This window comes from Palaemon carinicauda, chromosome 2 (assembly GCF_036898095.1).
Source record: "Palaemon carinicauda isolate YSFRI2023 chromosome 2, ASM3689809v2, whole genome shotgun sequence".
Classification (NCBI taxonomy): Eukaryota; Metazoa; Arthropoda; class Malacostraca; order Decapoda; family Palaemonidae; genus Palaemon; species Palaemon carinicauda.
This window is the reverse complement of record NC_090726.1, coordinates 109,426,570-109,454,064: the sequence shown is the minus strand read 5'-3', so window position 1 is coordinate 109,454,064 and position 27,495 is coordinate 109,426,570. Positions and strand designations below refer to the sequence as shown.

Sequence of the window (27,495 nt, the reverse complement as noted above, 5' to 3'; positions counted from 1 at the left end):
TATTGAAAATATCGTTATTATTGATATTAACATTAATAACATTAATAATAATAATATTATTAGTAATATTAATTTTAAGAATATTATCAATATTAATATTATTTTAATAATAATAATACTAATAATATCAAAAACATTATTATTAATATTAATATTATTATAAATATTAATACTAATATGATTATTAATGTAAATATTAATATTAATATTAATAACAATAATATTTATATTAGTATTAAAAATATTAATATCATTAAAATTATTATTATTATTAATATCAATTATATTATTATTAACAATATTAATATTATTACTACAAATAATATTAATATTAGTTATATCAATATTATTGATATTATTATTGGTATTTATATTAATATTACTAATATTATTAGTAGTAATATTGATATAGTATATATATATATATATATATATATATATATATATATATATATTAATATTATTATTATCAATAATAATATTAATATTATTGATATTATTAATATTAACAATATTATTATTAATATTCATATTGATATTATTATTAATATTAATATTATTAATAATATTAATTTATATAATTATATTTATATTATTATCAATAATATTATTATTATTAGTATTAATATCATCATATTGATATTAATAATATTAATTATAATAATATTAATAATAATGATATTATTAATAATATGAATATTGATAATATTAATATCAATATTGATAATAATAATATTAAAATTATATTAATATTAGTATTATAATTAATATCAATATGAATAATATCAATATTAATGTTTTTATTATCATCATTATTATTAATATTAATATTATTGTAATAAAAATATTATCAATATTGTTATTAATATTATTAATACTAATATTAATAATAATATTATTAATATCAATAACATTAATGATAACAATATTAATGTTAATATTATTAAATTTCTATAATAACAAATATCAATATTATTATTAATATTGATAATGTTTTAATATTAATATTGATATCAATAATATTAATGACGATAATATTAATGTTAATATCGATATTAATGTTAATATTGTTAATAATATTAACAATAATATTGATATCAATATTACTATCAATATTAATACTAATAATAATATTAATATTATTATTTTTGATATTAATAATAATGGTATTAGTAATATTAATATCAATATTAATATTAATAATAATAATATGAATATGTATATGAATATTAATACTACTACTACTACTATTACTACTACTACTAATGATGATAATAATATTAATAATATTACAGTTAATATTGAAATGAAAATATAATAATATTAATATTATTATTATTATTAATAATATTAGTGATATTGATATTAAAAATAGTAATATTTACAATAACATTATTATTAATGTTTTATATTAATAATGATATAATTAACATTAATATTAATATTAATATTAATATAATAATATTTTTACTATTGATATTAATAATATTAATAATACTTAAAATATTAATATGATCGATAATATTATCATTATTAATATTAATAATTTAGATATGAATATAGATATTTATAATATTAACATTAGTAATAATATTAATATTGATTATTTTATAATTAATATGGATATTGATATAAATATAAAATTATTATTGATAATAATAATAATAATATTTTTAATGTTATTTTTAATATCATTCATATTAATATTATTATTGATATTAATAATAATAAAATTAATATTAATGGTAATAGTATTAAAAATACTAATATTAAAACTCATAGTAATACTAGTATCAATAATATTAATATTATTATTTTCATTATTATTAAATTCAATATTAATAATAATTATATTAATATTGATAATATTAACATTAATATTCTTAATATTAATATTAATGATAATAACAACATTAATAATAATATTATTATGAATAATAATAATATCAATATTGATATTATTAATATTAATAATAATAAATTATTTCTAATATTAATAATAATATAATATTAATATTATTATTAATAGTAATAGTAATTAAATTAACATTAATAATAATATTAATAATAATATTAATATTGATAATAATATTATTAATATTAATATTAATAATAATAGTATTAATGCTATTAATATCAATATTAATAATAATTATATTAACATTAATAATATCAATATTAATAATATTATTAATAATATTGATAATAATAATTCTAATATTAATGTTATTAATAATATTAATGTTGATAATAATATTATTGATAATTATAATATTATTGATATTAATGTTAATATTTTTAATAATATTAGTATTATATTATTAATATTATCAATATTATATTGTTATCATTGATATTATTATTAATATTAATAATGTTATTATCAATATTTATATTCGTATTGATATCAATATTAGTACTAATATTAATATGGATATTATATTATCAATATTAATGATAATATTAACATTATTATTAATATCAATAATAATATTTATATTAAATTTCATATTGATAATAATAATAATAATAATTATGATAATAATAATAGTATTAATAATAATATCATCAATATTAATGATATTAATGATGTTGATATTAAGAGTAATAATATTTTTAATAATATTATCAATAATATTTGTATTGATATCAATAATATTAACATTTATATTACTAATAATGATATAAATATTCATAATATTAATATTATAATTGATATAAAAATATCAATAATATTAATATTGATAATATCATCAATAATGATAGTGTTGATATTAATAATATTAATATTATTATTAATATTATGATTATTAATATTAATATTCTTGATATTATTATTATTATTATTATTTTAGTAATATTAATGATATTAATAGTAGGCTTAATAATATTAATATTAATAATATTAATATTAATAATATTAAAATTATTATCAATAATACTAATATTAACAATATTGTTATAATCAATATTATTATTGATAATATTAATATTACTATTATTATTATTAATAATATTGATATTTATATTAATATTAGTATTAATATTATTAATAATATTATAAATATTTATATTTTTAATATTAATATTAATTATATCAATATTATCATCATTATTAATATTATTATTATCAATTATATTAATAATATTCATATCATTATTATTGATATTAATATTGATAATATTAATATTTCTATAAATATTAATTTATCAATATACATATTATTTTTCATAATAATATTAATGTTATTGATATTAATATTAAAATTAGTATATTGATATTATCAATATTAATATTAATATCAATATCAATATTAATTATATTCATAATAATGATATTGATATTATTAATAACATTAATAACAATATTAATATTTATATTAATTAGTTTCTACATCCGAACATTTTCTACATCCGAAGTTGGTTGTGGAACGAATTAAATTCGTATGTAGAGGTACCACTGTATTTCTAATAATGTGAGCAGAAATATTCTTTTCACATAGATTGATTGATTGATTTAAAGTTTTCAGGCATCCTGACATCTAAGGTCATTGACGTCGTTTCTCATAGACTATGTTATCTAAATCTATTGCATTATGAGGCATTATAAATCTATATCACTATAGAACAAGATATTCAACGTACAGTAATTGGCGTCAGTGATTTTTGTCATATAATGCTCAAATAGAGTTGATGGTATGGGAATTTAAAAGCTTCAGAAATTTTTAGTTATCGTCATTATTTTTTTTATTTCTCTCTATTTGCTTTTTTTTTTTAATTTGATTAAAATTCTTCTTACAAAATTACAATATATATTATACAATATAATTGTTTTAATACATAAGTCTTGAAGATACTATATACAGTATTTAGGAACATGCACTATATTTTTAATGTAGTATAAAGAGCAAAATCAAACCAGAAAGCCAAGTCAATGAATTTGAGTATAGCAACGTAAGCGGAAAAGACGAAAACGTTTGCGTATTTAGATCAAACATAGCACTCTGGAGCGTAACTGTAGCCTAATCAACGATGCTTCCAGGTATGTTATGGCTGTTCATAGTAGGGTGAAATTTTCATTTGCCTTTTTAGATAATATTGACAGATATTTCTTGGACATTATTAATCATTAGGAGACAAAAACTTTAGAAGAACATACACACATAGATGGAGCTATTTTTGTCAGTATTCAACTTTTAAAAGTACCAGAAAAACATATTTGAAGATGAATATTTAAATGGTCGACATAAACTTGACACTGGAATGGAATGCCTTTTTGCTGTGGGCGAGAACATCTCAACATCTGAGCGGATATGGTTAACTAATAAATTTCACAACTTGAAAGCTTTTTCTATTAAAATTGACTCCAGTTAAGGCATAAAAACTATTTAATGTGGGCTTTGGGAGCACGTAAGATGATTTTGTTTTCTTCCTGCCCTCCTTCACAGCTAAAAATGAGTTGCCATTTTTTTACTTCCATTCTTTAGAAATGGTTGTAAACATTTCACTTGAAAATAGTTTTCTTTGTTCGGTAATAGCCATTCAGTATATTTTGGACAAACTATGGAGATTTCAGGTTGTGTCTTTAATTCGCTATGTGGGATTATAATTCCACTTCATCCTGTCTAAAAATGCAATGTAATTTCTTGTTAAAAGTTTAATCCCAGAATCTCACAAGAATTGGATCCAAATCTCATAAAAGCATTGAAGATTAAAGTTCTAGATATTAGGAGTAATCCTACATCCCTTAATTTTTTCAGAAATGTTTCTTTGGAAAGAATTTTAGTATCTGTTTAATGGTGTACCATGGCATATATTGTAGAATGCTGGTTTTCTTATCAAGACTGCTTGGCTTTACATCCTATAGTGGCTGCTGGAATGTGGTCTTTTAAATTTTTCTAATTCAATTAATTTATCGTTTCTTTTTTCATATTTCAAATATCATTTGAAAAACAATCTGGAGTACCGTTTTTCAAGCTATAATCTGAGGTTTCCATTAATCTAGACCAATTGAGTCTAGAATTTTGATTATTTGATAGAATTTAATTAGTTTTGACCTCTCTCTTTTCTTCACTGATGTCCAACCTCCATCAGAGTGGAGTAGGTAATATCAGCACTAAGGGTGACAGAAAAAAAACAGAATTTTGATAAAATTTCATTTTATTTCTATACTCACCTGATATTCATATACATGTCCACTCTCCTCACCACTGATTTGTCAGGTCAAGGAATACAGAATACTTTTGACTTCAAAACTGAATACTTGAACAAAGAATCACTGGCACTCCTTGCCATTAACAGCTAGTGTGTTTCATTACTTTACTAGGGGCATGCATATATTGAAATGAAAGAAAATGGAAAAACTTTTATTCAATTTTGGGGGTAAACATCAATAAACTGAGCTTCTGGATAAGAAGCAATATGAACACTGATTGTGTATAAAAATCAAAATTTTTTACCCAAATTCCACTTTTAATGAATCACAGTTAGGTGACTGGCTTCATATATGTGGCAGTTCTATTTGTTGTTACATCCTCCTCCCTCAAACTGAACAATATATTTGAAGTTTAAAGGTCTATTGAAAGGATGCACTACTCTGAATATTGTTTTAGGAATACAATATGCCTGCAGAATTTTCTGTAAGCCTAAGAAAACATTGCAAAGTAGCTCATACTTTAGAACAAAAAGGTTCCTTCTAATCCATACCTTAAGTATTTGCATCTATGGTACAGCATTCCTAAATACTTCAAATATGTACTGCTATCTATGGTAATGCATTTTATGTATTGCTGGAATTGGATGCTTGTGCTCTTCTTACCAAGGTCACATTTTCTTTTATACATTATATATACCATACCATACAATAAATGTATCTGTACTAATATATTGGAAATTACTCTGCAGCTGTTAATGTATAATTAATTTCTCTTTGAACAGGCCTCTGCAAGGGATGTGCAAGTAGAGAACCACAGTGGTTGTGCAACTTGGTTGCATTGCGTGACACTTCCAGTACATAACTCCAGCCACTCTCATCAAGGCCACAAAGTAAGTCGAAGATTCCCTGCAATAAAATTCAGAATGCCATTCAGTATATACAGTATCATTCCAACATTTACAACTATCTTACCGGGAAAAGGAAGTGACAAGCAATTATACAAAAATATTCACTTTCATGACCTGGAAGGTAAAAAGGTTTTCTTAACTGAACAATAAGATTTTACTTTAAGACTCAAATGGTACTTCAAAAGTCAACTTTTTTTTTTAACCATTTTGTATAAGATTTACTTTTACCATTAACTTTATAAGCCTGATTTCAAGTAATATATGTTTCTATAACATCCTGAAATAAATTACATTATGAAGACTCAAATAAAAAAATAAGAAAAAATGGTACACAAAAGAGTTAACAAAACAATAAAGTGAATTTAGACACTCATAAGATACATCTGAAGTTCTGTGCATTGTTCTGTAGTCAGTGCTGCAAATTAAATTCATATAAGTACCAGCTGCATTTGAACAACTACTGTAGGACACTCTTACTTCTAAGTTTGATATAACAGTAATCCCTCAAAGATGACAAATTTGGAAGTAATTTGTATTTTTCCTAACAATACAAACCTGTAGCTATTTATAGGGGTACTACTTTCTGCGAAGCTGAAAGATGAGCCATTAGACTTTTAGCGAGGGTTAACCATCCATATCTCTAGTTTAACTTTAACTCACTTTGCTTGGAGGTAGGACTTCAAGGGGGACTGGGCTGGCGGGCAATTATGTATAAATAGCTACCAGTTCGTATCGTTAGGAAAAATATAAATTACTTTCAAATTTGTCATTTCTTCTGTAACTGGAATACAAACCAAAACTATTTACAGGGATTGACTCACCCATTAGGAGGGTGAACATCCATGCCAATCTGGCTTTTTGGTTTTCACCTGGGGATTCCTGTTTATGTGTGTTAGCATATAGTAGGTGGAAACCTTACACATTGCTAAAACCTTGCTATGCATGGTCTGCAGCCTACAAAAGCTGTGTGTTTGTCATACTAGCAATGTGGATGTCAAGGTAAGAGTTTTTCTGAGCCATAGGAATCGGCCGAGATCACCAAGACATTCCTAATACCACCTCGCGATGGTATGGGGACGTAATAGTATTGACACAATACCAAGTTACACAACGGAACAATGAATTACCGGCAGTTGGTTGAGATCAGCTGTGCAAAAGGACTCTAGATGCTGATTTCCCAGGGAGGGGAGGATGAAGAAAAAAAAGAGCCAGTCATTCTTATTCATTCACTCAGACTAAAACCGGGTAACCAATGCCCTCAACCTCATGCTACTTGTCCATCAAGGAGCTTGAGGTGTTAAACCAGTTGTTGTGCAGCCACCACAGGACCAATAGAGAACGTATCGAGTTCTGTGGGTTAATTATTGCAGGTAGTGGCGGTGAAGGTCATTTGACCCTTCCACATGCCCCCTCGTAAAACCTGCGCCACAGAGTAGTTTTATTTGAATGCCAGGAACATAGCAATACCCCTGATGTCGTGTGTTCTGGGTCGAAGTGTTAGAGGAGGATCAGGATGCAGTGCCAGGTCAATGACCTTGTGAATCCATGCAAAGATGGTGCTCTTCGTGATTCTCCTCTTGACCTTCCCCATGCTGATGAAGTGTTGAAACTCGAGGCAAGCTCTCGTAGCTTCCTTGAGGAAGGGCCTCCAGTTTCTCTTTGGTATAGCAACCGTTGATCTGGATCATTGGTGATGTTGCGAAGGACTGCCAGACCGAAGGGTTCGGATACTGGAATCTGAGCTGCCAGAAACTAGGTCACAGCATTACTTGGTCCATTGTCGTGAATGAGATGTTAAGGGTGTCCCATGAGGTTCGCCGACTCTCTTGGCAGAAGTCAACATGAACGGGAGACCTGCCATCAAGGTCAGGAGACCTCTGTTGCTTGTGGTCCTGGAACGAGGTCTCCTTTCCCACTAAAGGTGCGTTGACTCGAAACTCCGAATGACGGGTAATGCTGATGTGGAGAAAGGTTAGTTCTTTCTGGTCTGAAGGCGAGGCTCAAGGACTACTAGTGGCCTTTCCTTGCCAAGACCAAGAGGAGTTTTCCTGCCAAAGGTAACTGAGGAACACGCTGAATGCTGGCATAGTGGTATTGAGGGGAGGGATACCCCTTCCAGGATACCAACTTAGCCTGGATTGGCCGAAGCCAAAGATCTATCCAGGTATCCAGAGATTCTCTTTGCAACCTGTTGCGGGAGACATTCCCTCAGAAAGGAGGAGTTGGATAGTTTCCAAGCAAGAAGTTGCAGAGAAGATACTGTTTTGTGAAAGATGTTCACATATGGCTGTTTACAGTACAGGAAGAGTCTGCTTGGCAAGACAAACTTTGCTAATGGGAAGAGTCTGCTGGGCAAGAAAAATCATACTGGTGAGATGAGTCTGATGGCCTGTTCCCAAAGATCAAAGGTGGGTAATGGATGAGCCCAATTCCCGTAACATGTTTCAGGATCTACGTCAGTAGGTAAGATGAGTCTTCTAAAGAGACAAGACTACTGATGACGAGGTCTGCTCTGAAGGGCAATGGCAGAGAATGAGCAAACCCAATTCCCGTGGGAAGAATACCCCCAAGGGAAGACCAACCAGGTAAAGGAAGATTCTCTCGCGGATGGGAAAGACGGCCACCATTTGCTGCCGCTGTCAGCAATCCTTCGAGCAAGCAGGCTGATTGCTGCATAGTGGCTGGTGGAGGATCTACTCCCTTGTTATGAGAGTGGATGAATTCCTCTCTTCACTGGAAGAATACTACAAAAAGGAGACCAAAGGGAGAAGGAAGTCTTTTCCGCTGATGGGAAAGACACGATCAACATCTGCTGCTGTAGTTGGTGATTCTCCCCACAACAGAAGGGAGAGTTCCAGCACCTAGAGGCAATCCTCTTAGCCATACTCTCTGTTTCCCATCCCTGAATTCTAGCCCCAGTTGAAGGTCGACATTGGGCGCCGTGCGAGAAATGAGCCGGAGCTCAAACTGAATTCGCCTCTAAGGGGGGTGGTACCTCTTGCCCGTAGGAAAGTTGCCCTCACCTCTGAGAGGTTTAAGAGGCGGTCCTGTTCGGGCTCTGACCACAGCCCAGAGGCCGTGTGGTACAGCATGCCACCCCGTTTTCTTTGATGCATCTGGAGGGAGAAATCAATTTGGGAAATAACAGAGGAGATTGGCTCTGAGGATGAAATTCTCATCTTGCAACCTCCTTATCAGGACAGTCTCTTGCTCAGATCTCTTAAAGAACCAGAGGAAAGGAAGAATCCTGATGCCAAAGGACCTGGGATCTGGCTGTTCCTAAAGAAGTTGGATTTAACGGAGACTGGTGCGGTCTTGTCGAACCTGCGGAAGTTTCTGATGTAGGACTAGCAGCGAAGGGGTTGTCTTCGACCCATGAGACATCTTGGGGTGGGTCGTGGTCATTGTTGAAGTGGCCGGATGAAGACTACCTGACCCCCTCTGAAGGTCTTGTCATTCTCGATGAGGCTTTCGGCAGTGTCTTAAGTGTCCTTAGACTCTTTCCTTGGAGGGAAGAAGGTCTCTATTAAAGATAGTTTGGTGGAACACCCTTGTGATGTTAGTTGGGGATATGTTGCTGCAGTGCACGTAAAATAACATCTCAAACTTCTCACTGGGCATAGTAACAATTGATCTGGGTCATTGGTTACAGAACGTAAGCTCATAATCTGAAAGGGGCCAAATCTAGGGTCCAGTAGGCCCCGGATTTTGAGTCTTAGCAATGAACTCAGGGGCGAAGCTGAATGTCCCTTCCCCCCCATCCACTTGAATGAGTGATGTCATATGAGAGGCCATGAAGTTCACTGACTCTCTTTACCGAGGCTAAAGCGAGCAGGAATGCTGTCTTCAAAGGGAGGTTTCGGTCAGTTGCATGGCGTAATGGTTCGCAGGGAGATCCTTTTAAGGACCTCAAAACGTGAACCACGTTCCAGGGAGGAGGCCTAATCTCTGACTGAGGGAAAGTGATCTCATAACTGCAAATGAGTTAAGAAAGCTCCAATGAAGAGGAAATGTCCACTCTTTTCAGCTTAAAGGCGATGCTCAAGGCTGATCGATATCCTTTCACCGCCGAGACTGAAAGGAGCTTTTCCTCCCAAAGGTATACAAGGAACTCCGCTATTATGGGGATAGAGGCATCAGGGAGAGATATTCCTTCCACGACACCAACTACAGAAGACTGTCCATTTGGCTGGTATGCAGAGGCTGAGGACTTACACAAGTAGCTGGACATTCTCTCAGCAACTTGTTGTGAAAAGCCCTTCTGAGAGTGGAGACTGTATAGTCTTCAGGCGTAATGTCGAAGTGACTGCACGGTTCTGTGGAAGATGTTTGCGTGCGGTTGTTTGAGCAGATCTGGTCGTGGAGGGAGTTTTTTCGGCAGATCTACTAGTTGCAGATGGTCCGGAAACCACTCTGCATAAAACCATATGGAGCTACAAGGGTCATCATTAGGTTTTTGGATTCTCTTATCTTTTGAGCAGTCTTCTTATCAGACAGAACAGGGGAAAGGCGTACATGTCGATGTTGTCCCACTGTTGTTGAAATGCATCCTGCCAGAAGCTTACTGTTCAGAGATGTTGTGAACAGGTCTAAAGTCGGGGAACCCCCCAGAGTCAGAACTTTGTTGGCTATCAGAGGATTCAAAGATCATTTGGAGCCTACTATGAGTCGCTCAGTTCAGATTGTCGGTGAGCACATTCCTCTTGCCTGGAATGAAGCAAGCTTATAGGAACACTGAATGTTCTTCTGATCATCTGAGAATCTTTACTGCAAGATGGCATAGAGGCTGCAAAAAGGTACCACCTTGTTTGTTTATGAAAGCCACTACTGTGGTGTCGCTCATCAACACTACTGAGTGGCCTGCCAGCAACTGTTGGAACTAATGGAGAGCTAGGTATGCTGCTCTCATCTCTAGGAAATGTATGTGCTCGTACCTTTCTGACTCTGATCAGAGGCCAGAGATCATGTGAGGCAGCAAGTGCCCCCCCCCCCAATCCTTTTTTTGATGCATCTTTAAAGAGCATGAAGTCCGGAGGAGGGACAAGAAGAAGCCTGACCTTTGCGAAGATTTTCGTCAGCCACCCACCAAAGCAGGTCTGACACTTGTTTCTGAGTACTGTAATTGGAACTCGGGTGTCCGGTGGTTCTGAGCGTTGGTTCCTCACGGACTTTGGCTGCCACTGTAGGGATCTAACCCTGAGGCGGCCGTTTGGAACTAGACGGAGGAGAGAGGTTAGGTGACCTAACAGACTCAACCAACGATAGGCCGGTAGAGCTTCCCTTCTGCGGAAGAGTGAAGCCACTTCTCTCATCCTGTGTACTCTTTCATCTGATGGGAAGACTTTCTGTTGGACGGTGTCTATTATCATAATAAAGTATACCAGTCTCTGTGAAGGAAGCATTGATGACTTCTGAAGATTTATCAAGACCCCAGATCCTGACAAAACTCAATAAGCATGCCTCGGTGACGAAGACGGGTCGTCTCCGAGTCTGCCAGAAACAGCCAATCATCTAGGTATCTGAGGAGACGAATGCCGTTCCTGTGAGCCCAAGATGACACTAGGGCGAACACTCAGGTAAAAACCTGAGATGCTGTCGCGAGACTGAAGCATAGAACCTTGAACTGGTATATTCTGTCCTTATATATGAATCCTTGAAGATGGATAGATTGGGATCTGGAAGTATGCGTCCTTGAGATCCCAAGTCCCTTGGTTGAACCGCTGGATGATCATGTCTCCTGTCTCCATCCTGAACTGTTCAGGGGGGAGAGATCGATGACTGGTCTCTAGCCTCCAGTTGCCTTTCTTATTAGAAAAATTCGATTTTAAAAGCCTGGGGACCAGTCCTCAACCTCTTGGAGACTGCCCTTCTGCAGCATTTTCGGCGCTGAGGGCCAGCTCATTTGCGGAACCCTTCGCATAGAAGCTTAAGAGTACTAGATCCAGAGTCAGAGGAGGGACAGATTGAACAAATGGGACGCGATACCCTATGGCGACCACTTCGATCGTCCAGGGATCTGCCCAGTGATGCTGCCACCTCTACCAAAGGCGCTGTAGACAGCCTCCCACAGGTGGTAGGTGATGAGGATTGCCACTCCTAGTGGGAGTAACCACCTTGGCCACTCCCTTTCGCTCCCGTCTTTTATCTGAAGAACTTGTTCCCTTTCTGGCCTATGGACTTTAAGGGACATTTAGATACCTTGGTAGGTCCTGAGGACCTAGGAGTTGAGGGATTTGAAGCAGCCTGCTGACCACGTGAAGACTGGGATGGTCTTCTATAGGGCCTTGAAGTCATGGCCCTATGGAGGAGAGAATCATTTGACGATTTCCTCCATCATTCAGCAGCCTTCTCAATCTCTTCTGGAATGAAAAGAGAAGAACCCTCAAGGGAGAAATTCTTCAAAAGTGAGACTTACACCTTCGGCACCTGTTTATGAAATTTCTAAATGACGGTATCCTTTCTCTTGAGAACAGCATTCGCTCACAAGTTGACAATGTGGTGCAATAAGAACTCAAGAGTTTGGGTACCCGACGAAAGGAAAGACTCCAAGCGGACTCCTTTGGAAGATCGTGGGAGCGTACCATGATGCCCAAAGGCTCCAACAATATGTCGAGCCATGAGGCAGCCTGCATGATATACTTCGCTCTTTCTCTATGTTGAGGAGCTCAACTGCTGAGAGGGAGGCCCTCAGAGAGGGTGCAATAAGAACTCAAGAGTTCGGGTACCCGATGAAAGGAAAGACTCCAAGCGGACTCCTTTGGAAGATCGTGGGAGCGTACCATGATGGCCAAAGACTCCAACAATATGTCGAGCCATGAGGCAGCCTGCATGATATACTGTACTTCGCGCCTTTCTCTATGTTGAGGTGCTCAACTGCCGAGAGGGAGGCCCTCAGAGAGGAGAGGGTTTGAGTCAGAAGACCCTTCGTCAACAACTCCACCAAAGGGTCAAGGGACATGGTGGAATGTGGTTCCCCCTCAATCTCGTAATACTTCCTCTCTAAGACGAAAGGAAGTGGCAAAGACCGAGAGGAACCTGCCCTTAAAGAACTGGAAGTTCCGGCTATCTGGGCAATAGCCTTCCTTTCGATGGCCGTCAGACCTTTTAAAAGACCAGATCAAGGCTGCACTGGTTGTGGGGGGCTTCTGGGTCTCGAAGATCTCGTTGAGAACCATATACTTCCCTTCCTGGGTGATGGTACCAGGAGTTGACAGCCCATTGATGGCCCTCATGCAAGAGAGGACCTGTCAAAAGGTATGCTCCGACTCTCGTCTCTCGTTCTGAGTTTAAGTTAGGACTAGCTTCTCTCGGAAGATTTTCGTCACCCGTGTCCAATGGCTCATATACCTTTAGGCTCACATCCAGAGCTTGGGATAGGTCAGGGTTGTCAACTGGATCGATTGAGGGACCCGCCACAAGGGACCTTCTGTGTGCTTCCGCCAAACAGGCTTTTCTTGCCGCAACGTTCTTGGTGTGGTTAGATTCCCTTCACACAGGGAAGTGTTCCTCCAAGATGTTGGAAGGAGGAACTTCCGAGGGTTTTGGGACACCAATAGCAGAAGACTCAGCAGCGGGAGCCGTAGGCCCTTCCTCAGGTGGAAGTAAGGAAATTGGACACTCAATTTCTTGGGGTTTGAAGGGGTGGACAGAGATCTCCCTGGGAAAGCCAATGTCCCTACGTATTCTAGGATAAATGAGATCGGTGTGCGGTGGATTTACACCTCTCATCTTCCTCTTCTGTCTCTTCGTCATGGTCTCCCTTGCCTTCCTCAGAATAAAGGTACTTCCACAATCTTACTATAATATTCCCAATCTGCATTGAAGCCATTTACTGTAAGATATTCCTAATCTCCATTGAAACCATTTACTGTATGTTTAACATTAGAATGATTCAATTTGAGGTTAAATAATATGACCATCCTACAAATGATAAATGTGCTTTGAGAGCCGTTGTATCTTATCTCACTGTAAATATCATCATGGCCATCAATGCTGAAAGGGAAAGTGGGTAAAATGGAGTTAGCATAAGAATTAGTAAATATACTGACACCACTGTTAACCTGATGTGTAAGCTCAGAATTATATTTCTTAGCTTTAGACTGTTCAGATCTTTGAACATTTGAAGTCTAGGTATCACATAAGTAATTCATATGCCATCAATTAGCATTTATTAGAAACATGATTAAACTGCACACACTTAACACAGCCATGTTGGGACTTCAGCAATTGCACCTTATCTGTAGGGGAAGGAAACTGAGCATGTATGAATAAAATGCTAAAAATCTGCATTACCTGCTTAAAGACACAAGGAACAGTTAGGTGAATAATTTGAATTTGAATCATCCATTACTGCTTAACAGCCAAACTTACAGTTTTTTCTTTAGGAGGAAAAATTTTAACGTTGACATTCGGTGGAGAACTGCTTTCCACACTTTGAGTAATACAGTATGCTCTTTGGTTTCATCTCTTTCACAAGCTACAAAGAAGTTTGAAAGAATTTCGTTCAAGGAAGGGTGCATTTTCCCTTTACAGTACAGAAATATGAACTAAATGATGTTGGAAACAGTTATTAAGGCCATGCCAGGAAAAATACCGAATAAACTCGTCAGCACCTGTACTATATTGAGTATTTTTACAGACTCGCGTATAGTTCTAAGCTTAGAAATGAAAAGGAAGGGGTCACCAGCTTTTAAATGTAAATCTGTAATTTTCTTTACGGTAGAATTCTTATGAATATCTTTGGAGAGAAAGGCTGAAATTAATAACTCTTTAGCATCTGCATAACTTTGCTTATCTGCTTCTAAAAAACTCGACAAAAGTTTACCACCTCCCTCGACTTGTTCAATAGCAAGAGCAAATCCCTGTCAGGATACTGAAATAGATTCATAATTTCAAACTTTGTTATAAACTTTAAAAGATCCTCCCCTTCACCACTACTAAACTTGGAAAGAGGAGCTGTATGCTGCCTTAATAAACTTCTAGCTACATCAGGCAATTTTGGAGAACCCTTATCATTGCCACAAACAATAAGTGGTAAACAATTTTCAATCTTATCAAAGTAATCCTGATGTGACATCAATTCTTCATCCAGTTTGGCTTCGTCTACCTTATCAGAAAATGTATTATTTAGAATCTGTTCATTCAAGTCTGTTACCTTTTTTTGGTAACTCTAAAGGAGACCTTTCTCTGATAACCTTTCGGCAGAATTTAATGTTATATATCAGACTTTATGAAACAATCTGATACCTTCTTTCAAATCACCTTTCTTTGTCTGACAAGCACATGTAAACTAGCCATTGTGAAAATACAGAAAACAGAATAGATTAGAGATAAATTTAAATATATAAAGAATATTGCTTAAAAAAGACTAAAGTACTTAGACAAAACCCAGATCCCAGGTCATTTCCATCAACTAATGGAACTCAGCACCAAAACCAGCAGTCTCAGTTTGTGTGCCCAACATTGGGTGCCATAAGCTGAAAAACAGTCTATGAAGCATATGGCCTAATACCAGGAATAAGACATTATACATATCATACAAACTACATTAATTTCTTCACTAAAGACTTATCAAATTATAATTTGAAAGGAATTAACGTAAAAAACTATGCAATAAGAAGTTTAAATAAAGAAATAAGCATGAAATTTATGTAAATATAATTTGAAGTTTTTCGAATCTGAGGGTATCTTCCTGGCTTGATGTCAGCTTTTCTTCCTAGCCTGCATGTAACTAGGGATAATAGGACAGAAAACATTGGTTATAAAATTGACATTCCAACTATAAATGATAAACTAAACATCAGGTGTGCAGTTTATTTCATAGGAAAATACACTAACATTCAATAATAATAATAATAATAATATAAAAAATTTAAAGAAATCTATTTTAAAAGTATGAAACAAACAATAATATAACTGCCTGCTGTAAGTAAAATTGGGACCAACACAACCATTCAGTTATATAAAGAAAAACCGCCAGACTACTGAAACCCAAGTTATGTCTGGATAATATACATATCCTGAAAGTCGTGTTTTAGCCTTAAGGGGGTCGGCCGGTTAATGCCATTTTTCAAGGACAGGACTTTGACATTCATATCACTTAATGTGATTTAGGAGATCTCCAAAATGAATAGGATTTTTGCCTCTGACCTTCGGTTTTGTGACGCCAGGGCAATTTATCCTGAAAATGAGCGTTTTTCAAATTCTATCTCCTCCTTTGATAATCAATATTAACATCTCGGATTGCTACCCTATATAGACCTGGCATAGACTTCCAATCAAATGAAGAGTTTTTTTTCTTGAAAATTATTTTTTTTTGCTAGATATGAATTTTTTCATTGTGGTAAAAAAAATAAACCCTAAAAATCAGGAGAAAAAATTTAAAAAACATGAAAAAAATTGGAAAAAAGGGCAACATTTGAATGTTTTATAATGCCTTTCTAAGTTATATATAAGATTTCAATTCTATATTTTTAAAACTAAAGGAGAAGATAGAATTTGAAGGTCTGTTAGTAAAGTTTTGAGATAAGGGTGTACAAAGTTTTCTTTGTATTTTTACAAAGACAATATTAATAAATCATGATTACTGTATTATGAATTCTATGTTCCTTTTTGGATATTAAAACACCAAAACAAGGTTATCTATCATAATTTAATCATAAATGAAGATCCCTCTGCTCAATATCTTGCTTCCTTAGGCAAAACGGTTGCTCCTTCATCGTCTCTCTCGTTCACTAACTCGGCTAATTTCGCCGATATTACCCACTTCTTTATATTAGTGAGATGTTGAAATTGTCTTTCCTCTTTGGCATGATGAAATTCTAGCCGAAACCATGAAAAAGATGTAAAACCGAATGAATGTCAGAGGTTAAACTCAAACGTGTACTCTCTATGAAGGAATGGCATCCTGTTTCAAAATTATTGGCTTCTTAAAACCAGTTATAAGGAGCTCAGATGAGTGCCTCATATTACAAACCAAAGTTTCAGAGCACAAAAGAATATTAAACTGTCTAGACGCAATGTAAGGTCTTGATTATTTGCATGAAGACCACGAATATTGCAATACAGGAGAGTACATTGAAGAAATCTAGGACGTACTGGTCCCGGATTTCGGTCAATGTTTCTATACAGCATAAGAATTAATGGTAATAAAAGATACATCATACTTAAAAACTAAATTAAAGAGAATGATAACAAAAACAATATATACAGAAATATCAATACAGTGATTGATCAAACCAATAGACTAGAGAAAAAAGTCGGAAAAACTGGTCAACGTAGATGAGCCGATACACCATGCAAGGATAAATACCCTTCAGGATAGCCACTTCAACTGAAGGTAGGATGGATTTTTTTTTTTGGGGGGGGGAATAAAACAGATAAGGAAAAGACAACCTCTTGATGAACCACCAGGCATCCAAGGCCCTTTTATTCAGCCTGCCCAACACACTATTTAAAAAAAAAGAGCAGAAGAAAAGCAATTAGATAGAACAGTGTGTCCAAGTGCACCTCCACGCAATTGAAGCCCAACCCAAGACAGCGGAAGACCATGGTACAGATGCTGACACTACCCAAGACTAAAGAACAATGGTTTGATTTTGGAGTTTCTTTCTCCTAGAAGAGCTGCTTACCATAGCTAAGAGTCTTTTCTACCCTTACCAAGAGAAAAGTATCCGATGAACAATTACTGTACAGTAATTAGCCCCTTGAGTAAAGAAAAATTGTTTGGTTATCTCAGTGTTGTCAGGTGTATGAGGAAAGACGAGAATGTATAAAGAATAGGCCAGACTATTCGGTGTATGTGTAGGCAAAGAAAAAATTAGCCGTAACCAGAAAGAGGGATCCAATGTATTACTGTCTGGCCAGTCAAAGGATCCAATAACTCTCAAGCAGTAGTATCTAAATGGGTGGCTGGTGCCCTGGTCAACCTACTGTTTGCCGGAAAGCACTTGTGGCTGTCATGCTAAGGTATTCTCAGATATTCCACCCTCTACCTGAGAATCAAGAAGAAATTTCTTCAATATACTTTAATCCACAGACCTAGACAAGAGGCAAGAGCCTGTTTTGATAATGACTTGTTCCCCTAGCGGGAAGGTAAAAAGGGGCAATCCCTAAGACCTTTTGGTAAATGAATGCCGATTGAAAATGCTGAAAATAGACTGGCATGAACATTTGCATGAACACTTGGGGATTGGTAGCCAGTCTGAAACACTGGGCTTTGAATTGGTAATTAATTTTCCCAAACACGAAGTGGAGAAAACAGAACGTAAGTGTCCTTCAGCTCTAAGGGGAATGAGTGGTTACCATTCTTATGACGGACCATCCATACACTGCTAACCATGGCTGTCATAAATGGCATCTGAAGAATCAACCAGACAGACCAATGACAGGTCTCCGATTCCCCGTTGAATACAGTATTCCATTTGTAAGACTATAGGAGTCTGTAAACCTTCCTGGTAGCCCTTATGTTAGTTCTGTTTCTGAGAGTAAAAGGCAACTTTTGGTAGTTCACAAACAAAATCAGCAAGCAGGTCTAAATGTGTTGCTCCCCATACTGACCTATATGAACTTACTTGTAGAAGTTGCCGGTATTCAATGAATTATGTGATCCTTTCTGACTTTCCATCTTTTATCCCTCTATCTGGTAGGAAAGGTTGCGGGTGAATGGACTGACCACTATCTGAGCTTTTTCATAAGAGGAAGAGCCTGTGTAGCCAAGTGAACCTGTAGGTAGCTGAATTATTCCTCAGTCCTTGCTAGAGGTGTGATGGGGATCTTAGAATAGTTATCCTTGTAGGGCCTGGGCCCTTAGAGATCACTGATCAGTGGAAGAGAAGACAAATTTGCACCTTATTCCCTCACTACCATCCTGATTTTATTCGCTCCATGGGAAAAGGGCTGTAGCTCTCATACCAAAACATTCCATAAGGGATGTAACTCTCTTGACTTCCCTGTTTAGAGAAACAGGAGGCAATCATATTCCTTTTTCATAGGTTTCAAATGATGGTGCATGAAGAAGGTTTCATTCTTGGTGTCTGATCGGATCAAATCTATGTACTTTCTCGTACTTGGCTTTGATAAACTCTGGGTTGTACTTGTAGTGTAGCATATAGCTAGTGATCGAATCTTGATGTAGCTTGGAGGCTGGTCATGGTAATACATTCCATGGCGGCAGCAGATTTAGATGCCGAGACATCATGTCCTCATGCTTAAGTCTTCATTTGGGTCCCTAATGTCAGTGTGGACGCTTCTGGTTTAATTGATTGGGGAGGTAGTTTGTGAAAAACCTAGGATGCTATAAATTGTTATACTTTAGTGTAGCAATGAATTTCATTACTCATAGGAAGTAGGAACTGATGTACTGTACTAAGCAGCCTTAACGGTAGTTGTCTCTGGTGTCTTCTTCCTGAGTAAAATACAAAAGAGAACTTGGTTGGAAAGGATTATTGTCCTCAACAACACGTGCATGATGTGGCATCACAGTGCTTGTACAAGAGCTGAGATCAGAATTAAGAAGTCATTTGTTCCAACATTTTGAGAGCGACTGAGATGGAAGATCCTGGCGTCTGGAAAAACTCGTCATGGATCAGTCTCTGGGTGTGGGAAGATCTAGATTAAGGAGTTGTATCAGTAAGTCGGATAATCTTGTGGGATAGTGTCACTGTAGCATCTCGTGAATGTCATGAGGCAGAAGAGGGACAAGGGCGCCTATCAACATCCTGACCAACAGCGCTCGGGCTCGATCTCGTACAAAACTGAGCACCAGTACAGTACTATAAACAAATGTACCCCCTACGGAAAATCCTTCCTGGGGTTTGGGTTTTTGATAGTGCTACTTCTCCCATGAAACCATGCAGAATGGATTGACCCAAGTCTTGAGAGACTATGCCAGATCGATTGTCTTGCGCTTCAGGGATTAATATCTACTTCTCTTCTATCATAGGATCGCTCTGAAGGAAAATGTAATGGGAACAGGTGACCTTGTTCCCTGGTGACTCAAAGGTGGTGAACCCTTGATGTAAGACAGTAAATTTTGATTGTTGTTCCAGATCATGTGGTAACCAATCACATGGTTTCAGATTACGACATGATTTCTGATCATGAGTTTCCCTAGCTTGGTAACTGAACAAAAGATTCCTGATTGCTGTGCTCTATTGTAAGGCTACCGATTAGTAAGTGATTGCATGGTTCCTGGTTGCTGTACAAGACTGTAGAGTTCCCAGTTGCTGTAAACAAATGAAGGGGTCCCAGTTGCTGTACACGAATGTAGCGTTCCAGGTCCATGTAGTATTCTTTTACTAGAGTTCCTGATTGTGGTAACTAAATGAGGTATCTAATTGTAAGTTTTGCAATTGTGCTGCATGGCTGATCCCATGGAAAAATGTTAATCATAGAGAACAAGTGATAGGAAACTTGTCTTGCAGGGAGCAAACAATCGGAATGTTCCTCTAAAGACAAAACACAAAAGGTCAGGGAACAAAGAAACTTCTCGCTCATGCCGATAAAATCTCGTAGCCTGTACACTCCATGAGAATGGTACAAGGTTTCTCTTCCATCTTATCGTGTCATGGAAAAGCAAAGACGAATCAGATGCCAGAAGTCCTGAGACCTGAAAGTTACTGAAAAAATATATGAGGGCCCATTTTTTCCTATCGAGAAAATGAGAGCTCAATCTCATACAAGATCCATTGTTAGAAACAGGTGTGAGAGCACTTGTATCCCAAACTGCTCAGCACTAAGTACAATTTTGGTACTAACCACTAGGTGCTAAGTATAATCTCTGTATGTACATCTTTTCTTGGGATGTACCATCCTCACCTACTCTGAGATTGTCAGAGGCGCGTAGTTACGTTGATCAGACCTCTTTATTATTATTATTATTACTAGCCAAGCTACAGCCCTAGTTGGAAAAGCAAGATGCTATAAGCCCAAAGGCTCCAACAGGGAAAACTAGCCCAGTGAGGAAAGGAAATAAGGAAATAAATAAATGATGAGAACAAATTAACAATAAATCATTCTACAAACAGTAACGTCAAAACAGATATGCCATATATGAACTATAAAAAGATTTATGTCAGCCTGTTCAACATGAAAACATTTGTTGCAACTTTGAACTTTTGAAGTTCTACTGATTCAACTACCCGATTAGGAAGATCATTCCACAACTTGGACACAGCTGGAATAAAACTTCTAGAATACTGTGTAGTATTGAGCCTCATGATGGAGAAGGCCTGGCTATTAAAATTAACTGCCTGCCTAGTATTACGAACAGGATGGAATTGTGCAGGAAGATCTGAATGTAAAGGATGGTCAGAATTATGAAAAATCTTATGCAACATGCATAATGAACTAATTGAACGATGGGGCCAGAGATTAATATCTAGATCAGGAATAAGAAATTTAATACACTGTAAGTTTGTCCAACAAGTTAAGATGAGAATCAGCAGCTGGAGACCAGACAGGAGAACAATACTCAAAACAAGGTAGAATGAAAGAATTAAAACACTTCTTCAGAATAGATTGATCACCGAAAATCTTGAAAGACTTTCTCAATAAGACAATTTTTTGTGCAATTGAAGAAGACACAGACCTAATGTGTTTCTCAAAAATAAATTTACTGTCGAGAATCACACCTAAAATTCTAAAAGAGTCATACAAAGTTAAAGAAACATTATCAATACTGAGATCCAGATGTTGAGGAGCCACTGTCCTTGACCTACTTACAATCATACTTTGAGTTTTGTTAGGATTCAACTTCAGACCCCATAATTTGCACCATGCACTAATTTTAGCTAGATCTCTATTAAGGGATTCACCAACCCCATATTTAGATTCAGGGAATGGAATTGATGCAAACAGAGTAGCATCATCTGCATATGCAACAAGCTTGTTTTCTAAGCCAAACCACATGTCGTGTATATAGTATAAAAAGTGATGGGCCAAGAATACTACCTGTGGAACACCAGATATCACATTCCTATACTAAGGTACCCATCAACAACAACTCTTTGAGAACTAATACTTAAAAAAAATCCATAATAATGCTAAGAAACGACCCACCCACTCCCAACTGTTTGAGTTTGAAAACAAAGGCCTCATGATTAACACGGTCAAAGGCAGCACTAAAATCAAGGCCAATAGGTGATGTCTTCTCTTCATGAGTAGCAGCAGCATTTGGTTGAAGGCACTGCATTTGGTATGAGACCGAACACTTGTTAAACAGCATTTACTGATGGCTGTTCCCAAAAGAACAATTTTCAGCACTCATCTTTAGCCTCTCTCTCCCAAAAGCCAGAGGGGACTCATGCTAAACAGGAAGAGAAGAGCGAGGTCTTTAATCTTACTGGTAGTGTGTATGCTCATTCTTGTGAGATAGAGCACAGGTTGCTGGTATGTAAGCACTTGTATCACATACCAATACGTATCTTCAGGGAAGGAATGTTCCCAGTATGTACTGTACCGTATTCTTTCATCTCTCTAGGAGGCCAAGGAGAGGACGTTAATGTATACCAACGTGCATGAACTGTAGAGTAGTCTCAATCTGGAGATCTGATAAATGTGTGCAAGTAGGATAGTCGTACTCGCGATCAGAAGATAGCGCACCAACAGGTGAGCACACCTGTGCGTGAATAGCTAGGCGTACTCCCTCTTTGGGCATGAGAGCAAGTGAATGCTCCAAGTCTGATGAATGAGTGCCCTAGTTTGAACAGGTGAGGTGGCGCTCCAGCAAGAGAGTGATTGCGAACAGGTAAGGTGGCCTTCCCTAAGGAGTGAGTGCTTGCAAACAGGTGAGGTGGCACTCCCGATGAAGTGAGTGAGCACACATGGTAGTAACATGCTAATGCATAGTAGCACGTTAATGGGTGCGAACTTATACAGGTGAAGTGACATTCCCTTAGAAGAGCACAAGTATATAGTAGCATAATAAATCTTACTAATGCTCCTCCAGCTAAGGTGCCATGCAAAGTAGCGCGTAATCTCGTTGTCTCTTTCTTCGTCCTTAGTGAAGGATTGGGCAACAGAGTCTCTTCCATGGGGATAGAAATGGCAGGAGTCATGTAGTGCACTGTATATGTAACACCTATCAATTGATTCTAAAGAATTAATCATCCAAAAAGTGAAAAAAAAGGTAGAACATTTTTCTTTTCTAACTGGCAGTGTACTCTTAAGTTCAATGACTGTGTGGATCACCTGTCAGCGCTAAGAGACAAAACTGCGGCAAAGGTGAAGGAATAACTTGAATTATCCTTCTATTGAAGGTGGGCAACAATCTTTTATTCCTCAATTACAATGACATTGTAGTCACTGTTCCACACAGACAAGGGAATAAACAGCAACAGTAATATTGTCAAGCAAGAGCAAAAAGTGCATATCAACAAATTACACAGATATTGTCAGTCAGCTACAGTTATTGGGAAAACTCAAAAAATTCCTTCTTCCTTAAATTCAATTGCACACAATGAACTGTACAAAATGAAACTAGAAAAAAAAAAAAAAAAAAAAAACAGTTGGTTAGACCAGGAGTAGTGCACGCCTGCACTTTCTGGGGGTTGAAAACAAAATTTCTACTAGGTGTACTGGTAGGGGGCAGGGCTTCCCCACTGCCCACCAGTAACTATGGATACCTCGTTATAAACTTTCACAGCCGAGTTCCAGCCAGATTGAAAACATTCCTATTAAAGGATTAGAGTTTGTATTAATGAGGAATAAATATTCCTTAAAATCGTAAACTTTACTGGACTAAAGAAAAATAAAAAAAGAATAAATTGAAAATGGTAATTGTTTTATAAGTGAAATTTTAAGACCTTGCAGAGGAAAAGCATAACAAGAGTGTAGCCAATCAAACTGAGCATATTAGATGGGGCGCTGAGAGAGTCCAGTGAAAACATCAAAATTAATTCAATGATATCCTGGGTCTACTTAACAAATAAGTGAAACAGTAAACTTAAAGGTACTACTGCATAACTGTGAGCAGCATATTTTGCATGTTGGTAAACACTCTTTATTTCCTTCAATACCAAAATGAGCTAAGATTTAGCAGAAACACATTACAAGTAGAATTTTTTCTAACTCACTGTCTGGAAAAGCCAACCATAAACCTCACAAATATGTTGGGTACCTTGAGTATGGTACTATATTTAATAAACAGCATGGACACATGAATAAGGTACAGTACTTTATAATCTAAATATAACTACGTACCTCGCATTTGTTGTCATCACTTGGAGTTTCGTGCATATACAATATATCCAAGAAAAAGTGAGGATTTTCATTTAGCTTAGAAAATGCTGTTTTGCCTTCAAGAAACTGGGGTAAGCACTGGGATCGTCCATACAGCAAAACTAAAATGAAAAAGATAATTATACTTTTAATAGTAGAAATACAGAATAAAAGTGACAATTGATTTGTAATGAATCAAACTCTGTAATATTGCAAAGTAAAATACCGTTGTCAACCATAAGCTGCCATTTGTACAGACTGCATCCCAATTTTCATTAATGATATCAATAATAAAGAAAAAGTAGGAACAAATTTCATTTAAATGACAAATTTAGAAATAATTTGTATTTTTCCTAACCGTAAAAACCTGAAGCTCTTTACTATGGATATATATTTTGGCAACAGCTGAAACCAGTCATTAACTTTTAGCGAGGTGCTACTACCCTCCGCTAGTTAGTGGGGGAATAGCCGGTGGTAGCCCAACCACCTGCTCACACACACAGTAGCCAACACAACTCACTTTGCAACTGCAGGCAGGACTTCTGGGGGTAGGCAATGGTGGGCCCTTATAAGTAAAGAGCTTCAGACTTGTATAGTTAAGAAAACTACAAATCATTTTCAAATTTTTTATTTGTTCCAACACCAAACATAAATCTTTCAGCTCTTTACTATGGAGATTCACATTTAGGTGGGTGAAAGTCCAAGACCAACTGGCTGGCCACTGACCTAAGACGCGACTTTTGTGCTTCACACAAGCTTTGGAAGAGTGCACCGTGTCACTTCGTTAACTCTCAATGAGATACAACGCCCGGATCAACTTTGCGGAGGTGTGAGAACTAAGCAATGTGACTCGGCTAGGTAAGACATTATCGGAAGCTAAGCTCCTCTCACCTGGGTGTTACCCGATTCTTACCTCGGTGGGAGATCGCGGACATAAATATACATGCATATATCAGGGTACACAATGGACGATGATACCCACATGCAGTCATAGGTCAGCTTGCTGAGTTCCTCTGCTTGCTCAAGCCCCAGGAGAAGGGAGAATGAAAGATATAAAGCCAGTCATAAGCACATTCATTCTAGACTTACAACCAGGTAACATCTGCCTTCAACCAACTGCTACTTATCCTACGAAGGAGCTGAGGCATTACTGATCACAGGACTTATGGAGAATGAGGCAAGGCTCCTGTAGGTTACATCTTGCAGGTAGTGGGCAGTAAATGAAGTTTGATGTTTCCACACGCCAGCTTGTAAAACCTGCGTCACACTGAAGTTCTTTTGGAACGCCAGGAATGCCCTAATACTCCTGATGTCATGAGCTCTAGGTCTAAGGTCAAGAGGGATTGAGTCTGCTTGGAAGGTTTGTTCGATCACCTTCCTGATCCAGGAAGAGGTTGAGTTCTTTGTGACTCTTCTCTACCCTACCTGTACTTACGAACAGTCTGTTGATTTGTGGTCGAGCTCAATAATTCCATTGTTATTTTCTCACGGCCCATCGGTATTTTTTCAGTCCCCTAACAGGGCATAGTAACAGTTGATATGGTTCAATTGTCAAGTACGGAGACTCTCAATCTGGAAGGGCCCCAAATCTAGGATCTGCTACAGTTGGATTTTGTATCTTAGCATTAAACTTAGGGACAAAGTTGAGTGTAACTTGCCCCCATCCCCTTGAATGGGCAATGTCATAGGACAGACCATGTAGATTGCTGACTCTTCTAGCAGAGGCCAGGGCTAACAGAAAAATGTCTTTAGCGTCAGGACCGACTATGAGGTTCGTTACAATGAATTATGGTTTGTGTGAAAAAATCATTGTTAGGAAAAAACCTAACAAATTGTCAATTTCATTTATGTTTCAGTAATTTTGTTAACCCTCATGTGACCCACCCCAAAATTACTTGATCTGTTATTGTTTCTTTTAACAGGCAATGACAGCAAGACCCTACCCCCAGGTTTGCTTGGAGATGGCAACTAGAAATGTAATAATCAAGTAGAGAAGCATTCTGCAGACAGTTGCCTGATCTTATGAACAGAAATCCCTGTGTGCAAGGATTTGACAAAAACTGTTGTGAAATAGCCTAGACAGTGGACAGCAGGAAAAATCTATATCGAACATACTGTGTATCCTGTTAACCCAGCGAATTGTTGGAGTGACATGAATATTCCTCTACCTTATAAACATTCTGTAAACTTGGTACTGTATAGTGATCCAGGAATGAATAGACTCTCAACAATGATGCAGTGAAACAATTTAGACATTTATTAATGATATGTATTGAACTGTTACTCATCAAGTTTGCTGCATAAATTGTGAATAGCATCCTTGAATCTTATTTCTTTCCTGTATGACTATGCAATCTAGAGGAGGGGCCTCTTTCTGATGTTAAGGTGAGAATGTAGACATAGGTAATATTGTTTTACAATCCCTTTGATCCTATTTGAAGTGACCTGTCAAGTTACATTTGAATTTAGCCCAAGAATCTACACTTAAGTTGGCTATCATAGCTGTTTTTGTGGAATCATGTTTTTATCCGATCGTGATATTTTTTCTGAGTTTGTTTATAATTATCTTTATTTGATTTCAATTTGAAATATACACCCTTTGATTTTCAACAACCATTGTAAGTGTTTCTTTCCCCTGTAAATGTTCCCTTCTCAGCCACCAATTTAGACTCCATGCATGTTAGTAACAGGTGAGACGGCTTACCTCTGAAAAATATTATGCAACTTCAGTTCTAGCTGGGTCCTTTTGCCCAGTATAAAATGAAGGAGTGGTGCCCAGTGCCCAGTTCACTTGACTGTTTACCTGTTGCCCAGATTTCTGGGTATTCCACTGTTTGATCTTTTTGTGTAGTGAACATTGGAGTGTGGTCGGTATACGGACACTAGGCAGTCTGCATGCTACCTCTGGCCACAGTCTCCAAACCACTACATCATAAGGCGCTCTTTTCAGGGATTGCAGTACGCGTACATTCCATGGAGGCGGTCTGACTCCGTATAAGGAGAGAGAAATCCATTGAGGAGGAAATATTATTTCCAATCTGCTTAAAGGCAAGGCTTAAGGCTGAGCGATAGTCTTTCACTACTGACACTCAACAGAGTTTTTTTCTCCCAGAGGTACAACAAAACCTTTGTATTTACTGGAATAGCAGTACTGAGAGGAGCGATGCCCCTTTCACAACACTAACCACAGATAATAGACCGTTTTGCTTGGTA

At 36.4% G+C, this 27,495-nt stretch overlaps 1 protein-coding gene across 5 annotated transcripts in view; it reads right to left on the bottom strand.

Annotated features, from left to right (window-relative positions):
• Positions 1-5,352: 5,352 nt before the first annotated feature.
• Positions 5,353-27,495, bottom strand: part of LOC137626265 (BRISC and BRCA1-A complex member 1-like) — a 249,154-nt gene continuing 227,011 nt past the window's right edge. For all 5 annotated transcript variants that reach the window (XM_068357361.1, XM_068357349.1, XM_068357355.1 and 2 more), the window contains 2 exons: positions 24,265-24,404; positions 5,353-6,061 (listed from right to left, as the gene is read on the bottom strand). In XM_068357361.1, coding sequence (XP_068213462.1) covers positions 5,894-6,061; positions 24,265-24,404 — 308 coding nt within the window. In that variant the 3' untranslated portion in view covers positions 5,353-5,893. The remainder of the gene's footprint in view (positions 6,062-24,264; positions 24,405-27,495) is intronic.